General features: G+C 38.8%; 1 protein-coding gene across 2 annotated transcripts in view; it reads right to left on the reverse strand.

Moving 5' to 3' along the window:
- Positions 1-21728, reverse strand: part of ADRA1B (adrenoceptor alpha 1B) — a 31877-nt gene extending 10149 nt beyond the window's left edge. The window contains exons 1-2 of one of the 2 annotated variants that reach the window (XM_014947804.1): positions 21618-21728; positions 6572-7852 (exon numbers count right to left, since the gene is read on the reverse strand). In XM_014947804.1, the coding sequence (XP_014803290.1) occupies positions 6572-7544 (973 nt within the window). In that variant the 5' untranslated portion in view covers positions 7545-7852; positions 21618-21728. Of the gene's footprint in view, positions 1-6571; positions 7946-21617 lie in introns of those variants that run through there. The other variant, XM_014947803.1, reaches the window with a different exon arrangement.
- Between the last annotated feature and the right edge of the window lie 562 nt (positions 21729-22290).

Raw genomic sequence — 22290 nt, forward strand, 5'->3', positions numbered from 1 at the left:
TTTTTACTCATTTCTCCATCCCATTCAAACAGGGACGTTTGTTAATAAACGTCTGGAAACCAATACATTATTGGTGTTAACCAAGGTCAGTAACTCCTGTCAACCTAAGGCCTGGTCCTGTGTAGACAAGCTCTTAAGCAGGCAAATGAAAGTAGCAGACATACACAAATGCAGAATCTGACCATGAAGTTCCTCTATGGATATGTTCATGAGTAAGAGCAAAACCTAAAAAAACATTTTCCGTGCCATCTCATAGGCTGAGAAAGGTTATTGAGGTTATTTATAAAATGTCTCATATATATATTATATATATATGTGAGAAAAGGTTATTTCTCATAGGCTGAGAAATGTTTTCTTATCCTAATTAAAATTCACAATTTCTTATCATCCATACTATCTATCTCTGATAAAGCGTGCCTCATATTTCAGATGAACAAATCACTTCTATGAGACCTGCATTAACTTCATTCACAATGGCTCAAATTTGAGAGCCTTTTAAAGGCTCCAAAAATAGAGACTTATCTAGAATGGCCAAAATAAAACCAGGACTTTACCTCCCTTGAAGCTTTGATGATGGAAGTTGTAGTACAGGTAGGGATCAGATCTTTTCACTAAAACCCAGACTTGCTACACCTTCTTACATTACAAGTAATTGCAAAGCAGGGGAGGTAAAGTGTTACAGAGTTTTGCAGTTTTCTAACTAGAAAGAATATGGGCCAAGTTTATGCTTGTTTTGCAAAGGATTAGCTGATTAAGGGAGCCTAGAAAAGACATTTAATTTATTATACTTAAATATCTTCAATTAACGCACATGCTTTGGTGTCTTTTTCTCCCCTTCTTGCTTCTGACTTATAAGTAAGGCAATCTGTCTTGAACATTGTAGGTAAATATTAGGACTCTAGCATGGAATTGAATAATACAAAGACATTATATGAACTTCTATTATATTTTTTTCCCTTTTGTTACTTAGAGACTGATGGTTATTGCTTTTCAGTTTCTAGGTACCACTTGAAAGCCCATCAAAATAGCTCAAAATCTTGCGAGGAGGAGAAATTTAGTGAAGATACTACAAAACTTATCACTTTTAGTTCGTATCTGTATTTCACAGATAGGTATACTGAAGAACATGCAGCTGAGATCCTGAGGTGTCGCCTGAATGCTTTAGGACCATAGGACGTGTAACTTTACTCAGTGCTTTCATCATGACTACCAACCTGAGAAATAGCACATGTGTTTGCATCTGCTGTTGGCGTAAGGACCTGGTGTCTGCTGCCTTGCTGGATGCTGAAAGCAGTATTTCCTCTGAAATTATTGCTTTTCTCCTATCTTTGATTTCAATACTTTTGAGATTTCTTATTGCTGCCCAGTGGCTCAGTCCTTATTTTTTTTTTTCCTTGGAGCTTTCTGATCACCTGAGATAACAGTTGCTGCCATCCCTGAGGCTGAATAGTCAACATGAGTTGATTTCTTTTTACTGCTTTACGTATTTGTTTTTGTAAAACTGTACACTTTAAGATTTCCCTCTGTTCCTCCAACCTGCAAATCAACAGTCTACATAGGAAGTATCCCAGAATTTGTGCAGTTTCATCTGCATTGGTAACAAAAAACTTTGTTCTAAAAAATATGTCTGTAAATAACTGATAATTGGCATCCTTTGCAAACCAAAAGGCTTAAATTAGGGCTTAAGGGAGGATATTTTCGTAGTAAAATTAATCATCTGGAAATAATCTAGTCCTCCACGTGTGGCAAAGCGTGCTGTCCTGGTCAACAAATACTGTTACGATGTTTAGTTTTACAGGAATTAGCTAGAAAATAGGAGGGGGAGATTCCTGCTATCACCTGTGCAACTGAACATTGTACCAAAGATTGACGTGTCAGTGGGCAGAGGGTCAGATTGCCACATATATCATTAATTTGTCCAAATTCTGTATAACTATTAACTTGAGGGCATCAAATCTAGAGGGCTAGGCTAGTTAGAGAGGGTAAGAGAGGGGTAAGGCCCAAATGAGATGAAAGACAAACCAGGCCTAAAGCCTCGCAGAAAGCAGAACCCAGTAGCATTGACCGCACTGGACCTAATGCCTTGAAGTGTTTCCCATGGGAAACTAAGTGGCCTAATTTGGTATTCTTGGTGCAGAGATGCAGAGGTTGGCCTGATGTAACATAAATCTACATACTGCACTTGGACAACATTTTATTTTAAGAATAATTTTGTATTGCCTGACCTGTAGCATGCAGAATATTTTTATGAGATTTTTAAAAATTATTTTATAGAGAGGTTTCAAAAGCTTAATATATAAGGATAGTCAGAAGAGTTGTGTCTTCATTATGAGTCTCTTGGGACCTTATCCCACTGCCCGTTAAGTTAGAAGAATTTTGTTTCTGACTTCAGTGGATAAGATCACAGGTTTTGTGGGAGCAGAGGGAGTTAGGCTCCGAACTGGGAAGTCAATAATGCTGTGCTGAGTTAAGCAATACGCTTAGGTTAAAGTTAATGTGCTTTGGTTAGAGTACTGGAAGTAGTGAATTTTCCCCTTGCAGGGTGTGTGTGTGTCTGGAAGATGACTGGCAAGCCCATTCTGATACCTCAATTAACAGGAATGAGACAAAATTTTTACCTAGTAGCCAGAGGGAAACATATGATCCTTCATTTCTGAATTCATTTTTTAAATAAAGGTATTGGAATAAAATTGGATTTTCCTTTGTTTAAAGGAGGGAGTTTTAATGAGTGTTACCTTATTTCTGCAGGGCTCTAGTTTTTAGATAAAAATCGTCTATTTTACTCAGCATTTTTAAGCAATGCATATTTAATATAGTCCTGATGCCTAAGAAAGGTTTGTATGAGGGGGAAGAAAAGAAACATTAATTTTAAAGAGGCAAGATATTTGCTCTTCAAAGCTGAGCCACTGAATTTATGGCATAAGAAGTTGTCTCAAAGATGTCTTCATTTTGTTTTTTATGCTGTACCACAAATAATTTTGAGTGGCAAGACAACAAAGCCATGGAGCATTTATGAATGTGTGCAAAAAGGATATTCCATAACGCCATTGCTATCTGGAAAGAATATCTAGTAGTTACTGGAAGAAAAACAAATTTCTCACATGATTCTCTTTGATACCAGTTTTCTATATCATCAGGTGCTTAACCCTAAAGGCAGCACAGTTCAATCCTACAAAAAGAGATTGTGGGTCATTCTTCTTGCTGAGCGTTTCATGATGCTCAGTGTATCATAGTGTCAGTGCTGTAATTCCTCTCCGTAGCTGTCGACAGAGCTCTGTCAGAGAGCTTTCCCTGCAAAGTCTTTTGATTCTTGCTTGAAAAATGTGCCTGTAAGTGTTAATACTATTTCTTTTCCTTTGTCGTCGAATATTTATTCAAGCAATATCCCTGCTTTCAGCACCACATCAGTTCTCAGTATATATCTGCCACCGCATGCAATAATCCTTTGTCGGGGATATCAAAATGGGTAGCTGCAGATTATATTGGAATGCCAGAGTAGAAGAATTATAATTTTGTCTAAGAAACTAGTAGAAGAGCTGAGAGCGCTTTTAACACAAAGGAAACTCATGTACGTATAAGCAGACTTATTACAACATGGTTTTGGGGTGTTGCAGAAATAACATTTACTGACTTGTCAAATGTTTTGTGGTTGGATCCTCAGAAATCCAGAGCTGCTCTGCTAGTGCCATTCTGCAGAGTCATGGCATTACTGTTCAAAACACAGAGCAAAGGAAAAATAAAATGGTAAAGATGTGATTGTGAGGGTTTGATTTGGGTTAATGGTGCGAATATAAGGTGTGAAAAATACAGGCTAAGTAAGAAGCCTGTCCTTCCAGTATAGTGAAGGTAAATAGCTAGTCTGGACTCAGTAGCAGAAAAGGTATTGTAGTTTGCAGTCCTGCACTGATGAGTGAGCGGGGTGTGCTTAAAGAAGCCCAGGGCACCTATGGATAGTTTTGTAAATCATCAGTACCTTTTGGATTCTACAGTTTGCCTATCACTGAAGTTGATTTCATATAATTGTGTGCTTTTTGTAAGGGTTTGTAATAGCATTTCATTTAATATTGTGACTTTAAGACAAAAGTGGAAGATTTCTGGTATGAAGAATGCAGCACACGGCAAGCTCTGTAAGGAGTTTTTCTTCACTGCTCTCCTCTCTTCTCCAGTTAAGAATGGCTGCATTATGCAGGTCAGGAAAAGGTCTTTTCCCCACCTGTTGTAGTGAGCAAGGCTTTCATTCATGCCTAGCATCGTTAATTAACTTTGCACTGATACACAGAGATGAAAAGCACAAGTTTCTGGAGTGTGATGAATAAATTAGAAAAAGAGATCAGGGACAAGGAACAAAACTAGCCCCATTCCTAGTCAGTAAAACAAAGGAAAAGTACCTACTATTTAAATGCATTTGGATATTATATTGGCTACTATATGTACCTTTTTTTACCCCCCTTTCTGAGATTAAAGGCTGTCAGTTAAGAGTAGGGCCCCTGAAAGGATTTCTAGAGGACAGGAGAGCCAGCAGTCTATACTGCAGTGCCACGATGCTGATTTTTTCACTCTTCTAACTGAGACGATACTAACTGTTTCTGAACCTCAGCTCCGTGGGGCACCAAGTGCTCACAGTGCTGGAGTGAGTCTGTTGGGGGTTACAGGCACTAAGTCTGTGTTGGGTCAGAGCCCACAGCAGTGGGTTTAGTCCTTCAGACCACCCAGCACCTCTGACAGGACACAGTGTGCTGTGGTGAAGTCTCTCAGTCTGTCACCTCACTGATGCCAGGGACACAATTTATATGAGATAAAATCATGACAAGCAATAAACTCTCCACTCCGCTGTCTTAAGCAACAACTCATTCAACCTCCCAGGAAAGACCAGGAGTTTTGAAATAACTTCTCAAACGGAAAACTGACACTCTTTCAAAAAAACTTGTTTCTTACATTGCCTCTACCCAGTGACCGTAATGTTTTCAATGGACTGGTCTGCGTCTGTGTTCATTGAACAGTGTCAGTAGCTAAAGGTATGGTCTACTGCATTCACATTTGCTTTTTTTTTTCTCCAAGGTTCCTTCAATAATTCAAAATCAAGGAGAGAATCTACTTTATCAGGGGATCATGACCTACTAGCTATAAATCTAGTACAATTACTGATACCATACAGTGAAAATATATTTCTATCCACAGCTATGTATTTTTGCAGTAGTTGGAAACTTGCTCTATGTTATAAACTTCCTTTAAGAGCCAGCACAACGACTTAAACTTCAGTAGCCAAAGAAAACTTTGCTTACAATTTTCCTTCTGTTTGGAATTTTTCACATCCTTAACATTACCTTAATGCAGATCTTGAATTGTAAAGATTTTTAAGTTTATGATACAATAAGCTAGAGATTATAAAGTTGACCTGCAATAGTTTAAGTAATTGTCTTGTAGTAAAGATCCTAGTCCAAGCGATATGACACATTCACTGAAATTGTAATTATACAACACTTCACCAGGACAAGGTTGCTGAGCTCAGTTTAGTTTTCTACAAGTCTCTCAAAATATTCGCTTACCACTCAATTAGAAATGTTTTGGTAGGGTAACTAAGTAAACATGAATACAGAACATTAATAAAGGCTTTTTTTCCCTTTTCTTTTTCCAACTCCTTCCATATTTAGGCTGCCAGATTGTCTGTGTCTCAGAGAAATGGATTTTGGACAGATATTTTTGAGAGCTTAGTAATTCAATGTCTTGAGATATTCCACTTCAGAGGTAGTGCTAATATTAAAGACAATACAAGCAAATTTCACAAGGAGTTGGGAACACAGAGCAAATCAAAAAAGCAAACAAAGAGCTACATCAAATACTTTCAGAATATTTTAAAGTTGCAAGTGAACAAAGTGGCTGCCAAAAGCTCACACAGCAAACTCCTGAGATGCCTGAAATAAGACTTAGTGAAACCAATGAGAACCTTTCTGTGGGGATCAGTGAGCTTCGTGTGTTTGCTTTTGGGATTTGATCACTGGTGTTTGAACTAAGAACTGGAACTTTTTTAGCTCCCTAAAGCTCAGGGGAGTTTTTCACCTTATCATTAGATCAGGTTCATTTCCATTTAAGACACTTCATAATGCCAGAGAACCTACTGCATTATAATCTGAACATTTAACAGTAAACTAAAACAAGAACATTTCAGTGCTGAAACTCTTTTTGTGTTCTTATCTAGGATTTTTGTTAAAGCATCCTATAAAAATGTTTCTGAAATATAATTCAATTCAAACAAAGACCACAAAGGGGGATTTAATATATAAACTCTGAAGATATTGTCATCTGATTTGACATCTGCCCCTCGACTCAGAAGGACTACCTGATGAGCAGACTTTCTGCCGGCTGCACACTTTACAAAGTTTCAGCATGACTCTTTGAAAAAACCAAGATCAAAAGTAAATTACTTTCACTTCCCTTCCTTTCATCCGTTCACTGCAGTCCTCAAAATGATATCTACTTATCAGTCATCTGATTTTTTTCTATGATATTTTTGTAGTAAACAACTGACCCTCTTCCTCCCCTTCCCATCCCAATCCCTTAATTACCAACTTACCTAATGGCAGGACAATGAAGAAAGGTAACCAGCACAAGATAAACATGCCAACCACAATTCCCAATGTCTTGGCTGCCTTCTTTTCTCTAGAGAATTTAAAAAGTTTGAAAGCTAAGGAGTTCCTGGGATTGTGAGCCTTGGATTTGGTGCTGTGTAAAGTGTCCTCATGAATGTTCCTGTAATGAATCCGTAAAGTCAGCTCCTTGGAGTTGGACATTTCTTTCATAACCCCAGCTTCCAGGTTTTTAGTAGTCCTTTTTGCCACTATGTAGACCCGACAGTACATCACGAGGATGACAATTAAAGGAATGTAGAACGACCCCAAGGAAGAAAACAAAGCATAGAATGGTTCTTCAGTGATCCGGCACTCTTTATCGTCCTTGGGTGCTGGTTCTTTCCAGCCCAAAAGAGGCCCAATAGAAATTACCATTGAGAGCACCCAGACACCTAGGAGAGCTAAAATTGCCCTTCTTCTTGTTACCAAAGTTGGATACTGGAGAGAATAACGTACCCCTATGTATCTATCTATAGAAATTGCACATAGACTTAAAATAGAAGCTGTACAGCATAGCACATCAACTGCTGCCCAGATATCACAAAATATCCTCCCCAAAACCCAGTAGCCAAGGATTTCCAGTGTAGCAGAGAATGGAAGGACAGTAAAACTCAGCAACAAATCTGCTATAGCGAGGTTAATTATGAAATAGTTTGTAGGAATTCTTAAATGTCTATTGCAAGCAACAGAAAGAATTACCAAGATATTACCTATAATAGCAAAGAGTATAAAGGCACCTAGGATAAGCCCCACAATTATCGCCCTACTGATATCCAAGGCAGGTGAATCCAGATTGCTTGCTGTCTCATTGGAGCTGTTTGCAGAAACATTGCCATTATTTAGTGCAGACACTTTCAAATATCCAGGTATTGATGAATTGGATTTATCACCAAGGTAGTTATTCATCTTAAAAATCATCCTCCATAGCAAGTTCTGGTTGGATCCCTTGCACAACTTGCAGATGGTCTGAGTTCAGTTGAAAGTTATCTCTCTACCCAAGAAGTTGCTGCAAAGCCCCGGCCAGTTTTAGATTGAGAACTCATCTCCCCAGCAAGCTGTCAGCTATGAGCACATAAAACTTGCACAGCATGAAGTCCTCTGAAGCCTGTCAGAAATAATTGGCTCTTCAAACTTGCTTAATTTCTCATACGAACGCGTTTAAACAGAAATTAGCAGGCAGAAGTCTTGGCTGGAGCTCCAAAGTAGCTGTTTCGATCATGACGTCCCTGAAATAAAAGACAGGTTTACTGTTTTCCCTTGTGCATTTGTGGTTCTGTTGGAAGGATGCCCCTGTCTAGCGGCTCTGACATGCGTCTCCACGAAGGGTTTGTCAGCATTTAGGCAGCTCTGCATGAACTGGCTGGCTGTGCTCACGCTGCCTCTGCTAGTGACATCACGGCGGCTGGCCCCGGCACAGCGCTAGAGGGCAATGCAGTTCAAGTTAAAACTTCCATATCAAAGTCTGAAAGCTAAACAAATGGAATATATCAATCTTAATTAAAGCATTTGCCACATAAATCTGGATTGGAAACCTTCAAAAAACCAGCTTCATTATCTGAGAAAAATATACTCAGTGGGATGTGGTGAAAAAAAGCAATTTCAGTACAAAATGATCTAGCGCCCTTTGCCTTTCACTCATCAAGAAAATGTATTTGAGTTTATTTTGTAATCAAAGCGAATCACATGCCATTTTAGAGAATTAATAATCTCCCACTTTCTAAGGAAAAATAGGTGGCTTCCAAAAATCCCTTGTTAATCCATAGATTCAGTATTTAATGATGCATAAAAACATACATGGAGTAGTTTGTTTCTAATTGTAAACTTTCTGTTAATAAAGAAAAGGTAACAGATTATCAAAATCAAAATCTCTATTGAAGATCTTTATGTTTGTTCTATACTCCTGTGTACCAGGCACATCTGTGGCTTCATTTCCTCTTTTCTACCTAGATAACTTTTTTAAGCATAGGTGCATTATGAACCCAGCCTTGAACAGAACTGAGCACCCTTAACCACAGCCAAAGTGAAGGCCCTGAAAAGTATTTAGTCTTCTTTTCAAGGCACTCTTTATGCTTAAGTATCTTCCTATATCTTTCCTAAGGGCTGTGAGAACACAGACTGTTGTTAACTCATTGTAGCTCTGGGAAGACCTACATTATTCCATAAATAAAAAAAGTAATAACAGATTTATTTTTTATTGAATAGCCTTTAATGTTGAAAACGGTGGTTTCTTGGTTTCTTCATTTTGTGTAGCTTTAGGTGACCAGGTGGGGAGAAACCTCAGATCTTTATAGCTCGGTGCTATTAAAAACAGAAAGTGAAAGATTAGCTGAGCATATAACTGCCAAAATGCTGTTCTCAACTTTCTGTCATCAGATTATGTCCTACAGCTGTTGTCTGCAGTACCCTGGATTACTGTATATTGATTTTCCTGTTACAAAATGTACTGTGTTTAAAATAAAAGGTTCATTTTTAATAAGGCAGCTATGGCTGAAAGTTGCAGCTGAGTGCTGGTTTTAAGGACAAACCACATAAACAAAAGCTCTGGTTGAATTTTATCTGAGAAGTGTGTGGCAGATGTTTGTATAGCCGTTCCCAACAGCAGGGACTATAGCAAAGCACTATCATTCAAAAACTTTTATTTGAAACATTTACAAGAATGACATGCTAACATGTCATGGAGTCACTGAAGGGAAGAGGAACAAACACTCAGTTTATGAGCTTACACTCCTCTTTTCTGCCTCTACTTTCTCCAAAGCAGAGCTTTCGTAACTAATAAAAGCAGCCAGCAGCCTTTGATTTTGGACGTATATCCTCTGCTTTTACCATTATTGTTGGACTCCACATAATCACGCTCAGTTTTGTTTGTGATTTCTGATTTGTTTCTCTGCCTTGTCTGTTTAATCCATGAATTCCTCAGGCTGGGAGCTCTCTCCTGTTGTGAAGGTGCAGACACAGCTGTCGGAGGTGTGATTACACCTGCGTGTGGCCAGGGCATCTGACTGGTGTGTGCCTGGGTGTCCTGGTGGGATTGCATAGCCTATAGTGAAGCCTGCGTCTTCCCACTCCTGGTACTTGAGCTAAACTGATTAAAGCTAGTTTGATTAGACATTAGGCTCAGACATAACAGTGTTTCAGCCTTTGGCATGTAAGAAAAGATGATCACTGCAAAATGCAGAGAGGTTGGATAAAGAAAAATCAATGAGGGAGTAAGCTGGCCTACTTTGTGTTTTGGTTTTTTTTTTATTTGCAACATGTGGGAGATGCCCAGCCTGCAAAGAGTAACAGAGTGGCCTGTAACTCCTCCTTGGCTTCTGCCACACCATGTTAGGATTTTGTAGCCCAGAGGAACCAGATCTTTCAAAAGCCTTTCAACAGCCACTTCCAGGGGTCAGCTGGTTCCAGCTTGCTGGCAAGGTCCAGGCGATGGTGCCAACAGCAACGTCAGGAAAGGGCAGAAGGGAAGGGAACAGGTGGTGTAACTGATGATTGGGTTAAAAGACATGTTTCTGTGCTCAGTGTCCTTTGCTAGCAGGAGTACTGGGACCAGCCTGCTTCCTTTAACTACTGCTGCTTTCCATGCCCCTCGAGAAGAAGCAACAGACAGAAAAGTCCTGTTCTAGGGAGCAAAGAGGAAGAGAAAGCTACTGCTCATCTCTTATAGCCCTACTGAGAAGTCTGATGTGTTTTCACATCTCTGTTTACCAGTCTGTGTAATAACATACTGGCTGAATAGTCATGAAGCTCAGCTGATTAATGTCCACAAATGCTTTGAGATCTTCAGTGGCAGGTGCTATAATAAAGCAGAAACACATACATAAATCTTAACTATTTACCAACTTTTGGATGAATGACAGAATAAGTACCTTGAAAAATAGGCTACCTTTTCTGCCAAGTTCAAGGTAGCAGCACTTCAAGCCAGTGCAATCAAAACCATCTGATCAGAGAAGTGCAGACGGTATTCATTGCAAAGTTGCTTTCACATTCAGATGAATCATAGTTTTCAATGAAAAAGTAAATTTAATAGCCTGGAGATTATATTCAATATTATTTCAATAATGATGTACAGCAGGACAGGATGCCCTTTAGCTATTCAATGTACTTCTGCTGAGAGCTTGCTGAAGCAGTGAAAGGCTGGATACAAAACATACATTTGAGGAAACACAGAAAACATCTTCATATGTTCTTGGACTAGTTCAAAATTTTAAATATGCTGAACTTTTAAAATGCATTTTGTTGTATCAGATAAATAATGCAAAAGGAGACCTGTTGTCATGGTTCGGTTTTGTAAAGAGCTGTGTTCCTTTTATTCTTCTTTTACAAAGTGATGTTAAAAATAAGTACTGATTTTGATCTGATTTCAGAAACATAGCAGAAGCACTTCCAGAGCACTTCTGCAACCTCGGTGAATAACAATACAGCCTGCTGCTAGTTGGGAATGGGAGTATGAGTTGATACAGAATTTAAATGAATATATCTATATGTAGTTTTATATAATTCCTCTTTTTGATTTAATTAGAAGCCCTGATAGCTCACAGAAACAGATATCGCTGAAGAAAAACAAGGCTATAGTATCAGAAATCGTATAGTTTATTCACTGTGACTTGAACAGTATTGTGAACATGCTGTCATATTTGATACAAGTGTTCCTGTCATACCAGCGAAAACCATAAAGTCTGCCCCCCATGAAAGAAGTACAAAAACCAAAAAGCAATGAGGAGGGCATTGGATGCAGCTGTAGAAATATCTCACTTCTCTGCCACTGTCTCTGATACTAAAACATTCCCAAGATGTAGAGTGAGGAGCTGGGCTTGGGGAAGGGTTTTTGTATAATTGTGCATGGGTAAGTACGCTCATGTGATGAATAAAATGTATCCACAGCTCAGAGAAAGTGTGAGTCTCTGATTGTTTGGCACTAGATTATTTTATTAGTAATACAGCTTCTTTGTAGGTGGTGCAAGTCATCAAAACTATACTGACAAAAAGATTAAACTCTTGTCTGTTTTTGCCAGAAACTTCAGTGTTAATTACATAGCTACACTTATTTTATTGCTTGTTTTATTTATTACAGATGGTGCAAAAAAGTTACTACTGTTTTGGTACAAGTGTTCTTTCTGATCTCTTCTTTCTTTCTCTAAGGACTACTGGACAACACTTAAAATCCACAGACAGTGTGATCCACTTAGCCAGAGTAGTGAAAAATTTCTACAGATATTGGAAATACACAGGATTATAGTTTTCTTAGATTTCATGATTAAGCAGAAGCTAGTTTCCTTTGAATGTGTGCACACAAACCCTGAACCTTAGGAAAGGGTCCGTTTCCATGATGACAAAAGAAAAAATGCATTTTAAATGCTAATTTTCATTTGCCCAGTAATGATATTTAAAAACTTGGGGTTTTATTTTCTGAGTAAGAAAAAGATATCACAGGATTGCATTAAAAGCTGATGTTATGGCCTGAACTTGCCAAAAGAAGATTGCAAACATTTGCAATTTTGAATAATCTTTTTTCCTGCAATGATTCAGTGCTTGTCATTTTTATATAAATAGAATTTAAAGAACATTTTCTAAGTAAAATGTAGTCAATTAACTAAGCTATTATGCTTTTTATGTTGTTACTGGCTCTTAAATCCTCTTCCAGATTTAGGTTTTGCAGGCCCATTTCCCACACTAAAACATGTTTTTTCTCATAATCTTTAGCTGTGCGTTTCTGCTAGAGCTGTGCTAAAGACTCCCAAAATTACATTACTGATACAGGCCCCATCTCAAAAAAAACTTCATGACGATGAAGTCAGTTCATCTTTTTTGGGCAGAGTGTAATGGACTATGTATTTAGGTCCAGTAAAAAATCAGTATTTGGAAATATCTGGAAAAAGTATGTCCCTGCCTTAAGGAGAGAGAAAATAACACAGCCTCTTTCTCTCCAGCAGTGGGAGGAATCAGTGCGTATCTCTGCGCGTAGTTTTCAGCTTAAAAAGGCTTGGGAAGCTGATGGACCCACTTAATGCTGTCAGTCTTTACAAAAATATCACTGAGCAATTGAATTTAAAAAAAAAAAAGGAAAAAAAGACATGCCAATGTGGAACTCACAGTACTGCAAATTATGTTCTCTCTAAAGACAAACATTGGTATTACAGGTCTCTGAGACAGCTTTGGGGGTGGTGGGGGATGGTGCTCTTTCAGTGGAAACTGCACGTTATCAGAAACTCTGGAGCCAGTTTGGTGCACAGGTTCCCCTCAGGCTCCCATCCAGGGAGAGGTGCTACATCTGAATCTCTCTGCCTTTTCTCTGTGCTTTATCTAAAATATGCATTTTTTCTGTGTATCTACCTCCATGTTATGATCACGTGGTCCATGGCCATTTACTTTCTTTTGCCACCTGCCCTCTGCTTCCTGGAGTTAGGGAGAAAGGAGAGAGCAGAACACTATTCACCAGAAGACAGTCCAGTAGCAGCTCTAGCCTGCACACTTTCCTGCTACAAAAACAAAGCATGACTTCGCCAGTAGCACCAATGAACAGCTATAGACAGGCTCCTTCAGGCTGCTTGAACTAGGTCTTGGGGTTGCTGATCTTCAAAAAAAACCCCTCAACACTTCTCCCTGCTTCAAGCTAATATTATTGGCATCTTCCCAGGAGAGGACTAAAACTGTTGGAGAAGTGACTGCCACAGAGTAAGATAAATATCAGACAAATATCACCAGAGGATGAAGAAAAAAGTGAGACCTAGCGAAGTCTTGACTTTTCTTCATGGTCTGCTGGCAGGTTGGCATATAGGATATCATTTTCTTATTATTTATGACTCTATTATCAATTCATGCAGACAACTTACTTTCTGCTTGTGGCTGCACTGGGACTATATGTGGAACAAAACACATGGTTCTGTCATGTAACATCCCATATCGACACCCTCCCCACCTCCTCTCAAATCTGGTTCTTTTATAAATTGCAGGTCTCTTCTTGAGAGTTTCCACCTACTGACATTGAACAATAGCACATTTCTGGGAGCATAAAAAGCCTGGTGGAAGAAAATTTCATTTTGTGAGTCTCCTTTGACTTTTTCCAGGAAGCCACACTGGCTTGGAGCTGATTGTGAACTATGGAAAGATCACAGAGCTATTGGAAGATAATATTAGCTGACAAGATGTTCTGACAAACCATAATGCAATAAAAAAAGTTCTTACTAAGTCACTCATATAAAGCATAGGATATCTTTACTAAAAATAAGAAAAAGTTTTTGACACATGCAGGATTATAGTGGTGTACTTACTTTTAGTGTGAATGCAAAACAGTGAAAATCTGTCATAGAATATCAACATAAAGGTGCTTGCAAAAAAGCCTTGTGCTTGGTGAGCTGATGTGATAGAATTGCCTCTGCGCTGTGAGTGCTGCTGCTCTGGTTGTACAGTGTGCAGGCTTGATTGGTTTCCTCTTTTCTGCTCTATCTAGAAATCTGGTCACTTAGTTGCTGTTATACTGCAGTGTGGCTAACCAGAACAACATGGATTAAAGCCATAAATGCAAGAGAAAAAAGCGAAACATTTCAAAGGTTTTTCTTGTGCCTGATCAACTGTTGCTTGAAATATGTATGCCTTGTAAAAAAAAACAGACTCCACCCTGAAAGAGAGACCGTAGTCCTTACTAACTGTGCCTTGAAATTAAAAGGGATGAAAGGAAAACATGTCTTAGATTCAGGAATCTGCTCTAATTCCACGAGACTGTATTAGTTAGTTAGGAGCTTATTTGCCTTCTTAGACCACGAAATAATCTAACAATTCTCAACTGGGCAGTGGAAGGTGAAAGTGAGTTAGCTTAATATTCAGGAGGCATTTTCACAGAGATCATACTTTGGGTACACAAACTAAATAGCTTTGTGTAAGGCCATGGACTTGCCATGGTGAATACTGGCTAATAGGCAGTGCAGGGTACACAGTGTTGCCTGTAACGAACTTCTAATAACGGGTGATGCTTTGGCTTATCAGAAGTCCTATTTTATTTCCTTCACTTCTCACCTTTCATCCTTTCTTAATAGTCAGATTTCCCCCCAGTCCTAGCTGTGACCTTTTAAAGTATGTTTAGGTTCTTTCATAAACCAGTTGATTTGTAAGCTAAGACTGAATTCAGGCTCCAGCAGTCTAAACATTATATACTACAAAATTTGGCATGGCTCAGGGACCTGAAAGGAACTCTGGCTGTTAAGTGAGTTGCTGGCTCATGACAGACACCACTTGACGTGCACAAGACTGAAAACCTTGGGCCATTTGAAGGACTCACACTTTAAACAAAACACAGCAGAAAACAGAATAAGCTTCTGTTTCTCTGCTAAAGAAGAAACAATTCTATGTTAAAGTTATTACAAAAAGAATGATTTTGTCTTTGGTGAGTGCAGTAGGATAGACCTGTAGCAAAAGTGTGCCGGTTGGTCATGGCTGGCCTGTACCCCGTCTGCAATGATAACCTGGACAGAAGCCGTCCAAAAGAAAGTGTAAATAGTGTAAATCCCTTACAATGCTGTGCTAAACTGCACTGAGGAAAGAGGATTTCCTCCTGATCCCAGCTGGAGATGAGTCCTAAACCTTGGTGAATAAGTGCAATCTTTCAGAATTTTAATCCAATAAGGGGACATTTACAGGAACCAGATGAGTTTCAATGCTTGTGTTTTGCACGAGCTGACTGTTAGACTGCTCGGCCCAGCAGTGGAACAGCCGTGATAGCTGTTCTAGGCCACTGCTTCACCTCAAAAGGCTTTTTAGTCTGAACACTGACCTCTGGAAGATGGTTATGTAGCTTCTTGGCCAGAGGTGGCTAAAGCCTGGTCAGGGTCAAATACGAGCGGAGCAAGACAGGTCTTCTGTGCAGGTCCATGCCTGCACAGAAGCCATCATGATCTATTTAGGATGTTGCCACACTTTATTTGAACTATTCTGCAAGGCTCTGAGCGTCTTCACCTTTCATTAGGTCCTACTGGTGAACCTGAGGCCTTGTCGGATGCTGGCCTGGGCTTCCTAGGAAAAACAGGTGGTGGTGAGGCAAGAGAGAGATACCAGGCTCTCCTGAAAGAATCTTTTCCTTTTCTATACACTTAAGCTATCTCATAACTTGACTCTTTTAGAATAGAATTACAATGGAATGAACTTGAGGTTTTAATCTCCATATTATAGTCTGTTTTAGATCATAAAAATTAAAATTAATGCAGATTGGACAGTCTTTTAAAAAAAGGCATATGGCTGGATGTATTTATTTTCATTAAATAAACCAGTCTTCATTTAAAAGTCTTTAACATGACATTAAAAGGACAGTAATTAGATGTTGAAAAAACATTTTAAAAACAACACATAACTCATGTTACTCACTGTCATAAAATAACATTGTGCCAAGAGCCGTGCAAGATTAGAAGTAGATTAGACATTTGTGTGGCTAATGAAACAATCACTCATAAACTAGCTAAAAAGACTGCAGTGTTATAAATCTCCATGCCTCAAGAAATAAAATTGAAGGTGAATTCAGGCTGGAGAGAAGCTTCTCATACTGGCAGATTATGTCATAAGTAATTAGTGCCATTTCTGTGCCTTCTCTGAACCATTTCTTCATTCTAGTAATTAGGTCCTGAGCCTAGAGAAGTATTTTTAACAGGACAGAAATGTGGCTAGGGAAGAGATATTTCAAAGATATCTAGGCTGGCTCAATGCTGTAGTAGTACTGACTGGGAGTTGTGCCGTCTTGATATTTTTGACCTTCATCTTTAAACACCAGAATACCTTATTGGCCCTTAGAAACGTCTGAAAGCTTCCCCTGGTCTGTGCACGAGAGCCAGGATTTCTTCTGAGACAGATGATAGCTCTCCCTTTGTTTTTAAATATCCAGATGGTTTATTCTGCCTCTAGCAGGTCAGAGCAATTTGGGTCCCAAAGTACTGGGGCATTTGAAATCTAAACTTGAATTATACAGGTTGGGACATTTTAGTGAAAGACCAATATTTCCTTTTTTAAAAAAATAACATAAACTTATTTTCCATCTCTCCCCATTTCATTAAGTTCTGATCATCGTGTGCACAGTACTTCATTACATCTTTATGACATTCAGAATTTGCAATTGCAGCATAAATATCTTATTGCCAGTAAATGGATGGGGACTTACTGCTGATAAACACTGAAATTCATCTTGCTCTGGTGATATAGCAACCCATTCTGATGTTTTGCCTTGATGAAAATGGTTGGGAGAGTCTTATGTATGCGATAATACAGGCCTTAAAGTATGGACCCTAAATCTTCATTCAAAGAAATCGATGACAATTCATCATTTAATTTGATCTGTTTCTTTTCATAAATCAGTATTTAGATATATTCAAGGATATCTTTATTGGAATCAGGCCATTTTTTTTGTTCTTGAAGTATTTTTGACTTCTAGTTTTGTTAAAATATGGGTATCTCTAAGAAAAGAAAGCAAGTCTAGGATTCCTGTCTTATTGGTTTCCTGCTCCAGCTAAAAATCCTAGAGAATCTGGAAACTTGTATTTTTCCTCGGTATCTCAATAATTATCCAGTTTTTCCTCTGCTTAACTCATTGCAGTAAAAATGATAATCTTAAATGGCAGAATTGCTTGGAGAAGGATTGCAAATGGATAGAAAGCTTCTTTGGTCCAGTGTTGAAAACAGTAAGATAGTAAAGAAGGACAAAAAGGAGATCTTTACTATACAGAGAGGGAGTGAATGAAAGAAAGAGAACTTTTTAGCAAACATAGCAAAAAGAACTGGAACAGTGACTGCTTTCATATCTTCAAATGTGTCACTCCTAATAGTCTGTTAACCTAAGCGCGAGGAAGAAAATTTTGCACCATTCTGTAGTATGCAACTTGCTAAGAGAATCTCTTTTGTGTCCTTTTTATAAGGACAATTAGAGACTCCTGTTAAAGTAGTGAATCAAGATATTCCCTCTTCCATAATACTTTATTGAGACTTGGCTTGTGAGCCAGGTGTTACAGATTCTTCTCCTTCACAATAGTATTTTGAATGCATATAAACTTCTCATAATACTTTAAAATATGCCCTAGCAGTTTCATACCACTCAGAGTAAAGAAAAGAAGCACATGCTACTACATCATTTAGAGATGAGTGTAAGAGGAGAAATATATGAATTTTTCCATATTATGCAGTGCATCAGTGACAGTTGTGCACTCAGTAGCTGGAACACATACTGTCAGGTGGCACTGTGAGAACTTCAAAGAAAAGAATTGGTTTGGCTTGTATTTTCTGCTAAAATGAACACTGAAATCTTCTTTGAAATAATGTTCAATATTCATGAATCTGCTATTTTTTCCATATTTTGTTCTTGTGAGAAACCATAAAAGTCTATAACCAGTCTTTATTTCTCCAGAGAAAAATTAGGTGAAAGGAAACATCCATTTCTTATCTTTTTCCTGTCAAGATTTGGAATGATTATATCTACTATTAAAGCACCTGGGAAAGACCTAATCCTATTTAATTCTGATTAAGTGTGCATTAGATATAAAAGTGAACTGCATTGTGTATTGTCTAATACTTGATGGTAGTGTAAGAGAACAATGAGAACAGCTTTATTTTGCAGAACTAAAAGAATCTCTGCAGCTTTCATATTCCTGTGATTTAGCATAGGGACATGCAAGATCTGGCTGCTGCTTACCCACACATGTCCTGTGGCAGTGCAAATCAGGAGAGTGCAGATGGTTTTGGAAGCATTGCAAAAATGGATCCAAGCCAGGGAAATCACCTGATCCCTCCGTATAGGAAAGGAGAGAAAGAAGAAAAACCACAAACCACCTTTGCAGATCTCACTTTGATTATTTAAGTACTTCGACAGGTGCCTAAGCGGTCTAAATGCTTATGATGGATTGCATAGGTGTGTTGTGCCTACCAGTGCAGTGCCTAGATTTGTTATACATAAATTGGAGTCAGAAGTATTCACCATTACAGAGTTATTTATAATCCTTTTTAGCATCAGCAACTAAAACTAGGCAGCAACAAGAAATACTCTCCAACAGGAGAAAAATGATCTGGTCATTATCAAGAAGCATAAACAATGCTCCAACTGCCAACTCTGGCAGGAGGGCTGGCTCCTGTGAGCAGCGTAACCCTGTGTCCCAGGCCCCCTGAAGTCTCATCCCTGACACAGTTACCTAAAGCATTCTAGTGCTAAATGCAGATTGTGCAGCAAGACAGGGAAGGGAGCTGATGGAATTCAAGCTATTAAGAATTTTGTAGTCTACAGCCAGCACTTTGACTATAACCTGGAGGTTTACTGGCAGCAGTGTAGAGCTTAGTGCAGAGCAGAGATTGCGTAGTTCAGTAGCACTCTAGGTTCCTCACAGAGCTATCAATAATTTATTAAAGGTAAACACAGTTATCGATTTGTCATTTTCTTACATAAACAATATATCTGTAACACCAGGCACACGAGATAAGGGCCTTTACCTGAAAAGGCCTATAACCGCACGAATATCTACTCTTGGATTCATTTACCAAAGCAGAGCAAAGCAGTGTGGTGCTGCAGAGTGCAGCTGCTTCAAGCTATTGCTTAACTGAGCTAATAAATAGGATTTTGATGGAATTCACATTTTTTGCACACTCATTGGAAGAGAGATTCTTGAAAGTGTCAGAATCATTGTGAGTCAGAAATAAAAGTGAGCTAAAGGCAGCAGTTTTGACCCATCAGGAATGGTTTCAGAGAGTTTTCACAAGATCATTCTACAAGCTGTCCCCCACTGGCATTGGGCAATGCACAGTCCACAGCCAGTCATAGCCACCTGTCCTGGAGAGCATCTCATGATCTTGTTAGTGTTTGGTGTAAAAAACTAAATGATGAAGGAGTGCTATGAATGACTTTGTCCAGGCAAAGATCAGGGAAATACCTGAGAGCTCTGTGAGTGAAACTCTGCGTAAATCTAACAAAAGTATGTAGAGGGACATACAATGGGAGTCTCTATGAAAAGCTGAATGCACCAATGGGTACGATACATTGCAATGTATGAAAAAGGACTAGGGACTTGATAGCATGCTCAGAAATTTGTGTTTTGAGATATTGCCAATGATTTCTGGTCCCTGAGTTAATTAATTATATAAAATACATGTTTCAAACGAATAGGAAATTATCCTTCAGAAATGATCTGTTGATGAGCTGATATATGGGGTGTCCTTTGGATAATTTGTGTCCCCACCAGGCAGTGCTTCTGCAGATTTTGTCCATTCCAAGTCTATTACTCAAGTTAATATTTGTTGTAATTAAGAATGACATTCTTGACTCCAGCACGTACATATCCATTAGAAAAAACAATTCAATAAGGCGTCGACTAGCTTACAAGTTAGTGATGCCAAATGAAGTCATTAGACTTGTCAGTCAGTCTGGCACCACTCTTCTGATTAGCAGCTTTCCTTTTTTGGGTAGGAATCACCCAACATCTCTGTGGCTTAAGGAGATTTAGTTGTACCCAGAAACTACTCCAACAATCTCTGGTTAAAAAATAACTCACCTTTGTTTAAGGACATCTAAGGAAAGAGCATTCTGACCTACTTCTGACAAGAAGCCAGTCACAGCTTCTTTCCTTCTGACCTTTTGGAATGAGCATGAACATTTGCCCGTGATGAAGATAATGGAAGAAAATATGTATGTGAATGAGTCACTGAAATTTTTGTTCAGAAGGCAAGATCCAGGATCCCAAGAGATCTTTATTTATAGCCTAAGCAAACTCAATGGAGGGTTTCAGGAGGACAAGTGAAAGTGTAGAAGAAGCTAAAGTAATGAATAATGATAACTCAAATGTGCTATTTCCATCGCAAATTAAATGAGCACATTATGGTAGTAAAACTGCAAAAGAGCCAAGACAGTTTTAATGCTGTGGAACCCTGCAAGACTTTTTGGAATATACATTGCAGATAAGGTTGCTTTTCACTTGTTGCCTTTATCTCCATCAAAGCAGTGCAGTAGGTGCCTAGAATAGAAACAGCTACAGGATAAATATTCAGGATAATACTATGGTCTGCATCTTATCTTTGTGTCTGTCTTAAGTCCTACCACCAAAGAGTGTGGCATTACCATAAATGTATTGAAATATAGTCAGGGACAAAAAGTATTTACAATTGCAAGGATAAAATCGGACTGCCGCAACGTAACATATCTGTCACTCTCATTTTGACTGTGATCATAAAGTAACTGCAGCCAGAAAATAGATCCTGGACTTCTCCAGATATGACGGAAGAGAGAAAAGTTCCCATCATGCATGTTATTAAATGAAAACAAAGACTCACATGATTTTACATGAATGATTTGCTTGCGTGTATATGTAACAGAAAGGCACTATCAAGTTAACAGCAGTAAAATGTAGATGAAGAATATCACAAATGTCACAACACCATTCCTCAGCCTGTGTGCTGTGATTTCTTCTGATCACACTAATTCTCTGATACACCCCACCTCTGGGATCTGGTGTGGAGCAGCAGTACTGCTTCTAGGTCTGGTACTGGCCTGAGCATGACGAGATGGTAATTGTAGTTCAATCTCTTCTAATGGGTTGCTGAGTGACTTTAGACAAGTTATGCACTCTCCTAGTGCCTCAGTTTCTCTGCCTTTCACAAGGAAATTATGATTCCTGTCTTTTAAATAAAATACCTTCAGACATTTAGCTGAAAAGCGATATATCAGAAAGACACTATTCCTAGCTGGGAGGAAAATAGAATTCTGTGAACACCCAAGCTTTCCCCCTTCCCACATGCATATATATATATGTATATATTTATATTCAGGCCCACTTTAGTTCAAGTGTGATTTTCTTCTGTTTATACTTACAATCATGATTCCTGTATCTCTGCTTCTGCTAGAGTGAATTTTTCACAGAGCCCCTGTAGCCTTTTACGCATACTAACAGGGTGAGTGCCTGTTCATCTGTTGTGTGACTCTGAAGCTATTACAGAGAGAAATAACATCAATGTTCAAAAACAAATGAGCAACTGAGAACTTTAGTGATGTACCTGTCTCTGTGACGTCCTTCATTCGCGGTCAAATGGAGCGGTTGGAAATACAACTTGGGTCTTTTTGGTGGTGGACGGATCGGCTGCAGCGCGTGCTCTTTGCTGGCTGTAGCAGGAGTATTTTTGGAATGGATGAAGGGGTGATTCTCTTGCCTTGCTTTGCACGTCACTGTGATCTCAGTGCTGCCGAATATATGATGCGTCTCAAACTGCAGGTCTCGCTTGCAGCAGCTGCATGATGAATGTAAACTGCTACTAGAAGAAATGAAGGTAACTCCCAAGAAGGGAATAACAGCTATTTTTTTCACTGTTTATCGCGGGATTTCACCATAAGAGGTTTCCATATGTCTGAAACTTAAACTATGTCTCTGATAAGCAAACAGTTTTAGAGATGCTGATCAGACTTTTCCAGTGAAATGGATTTTCATGACAAATTCTGTGAAATCTTTATAATTCTTTAAAATTCTTTGCAATACAAATTTTCTATAGGCACATGCAGTTTTTGCTGAACTTTCACTTACTTTTATGTGGCAGGGTGCAAGTCCTGATCAGTATCAGAAAGATAAGGCCCGTCATGAGATAGTTCTGTGACAAAGTTATTCATCTGAATTATGGGTAAGCCAGCATTCAAATTCCTGTCTCAAAGTGGGACCTCCGACTGCTCATCCCTATG

This window comes from Calidris pugnax, unplaced genomic scaffold, assembly GCF_001431845.1.
Source record: "Calidris pugnax isolate Ruff unplaced genomic scaffold, ASM143184v1 scaffold27, whole genome shotgun sequence".
In the NCBI taxonomy this organism is placed as follows: domain Eukaryota; kingdom Metazoa; phylum Chordata; class Aves; order Charadriiformes; family Scolopacidae; genus Calidris; species Calidris pugnax.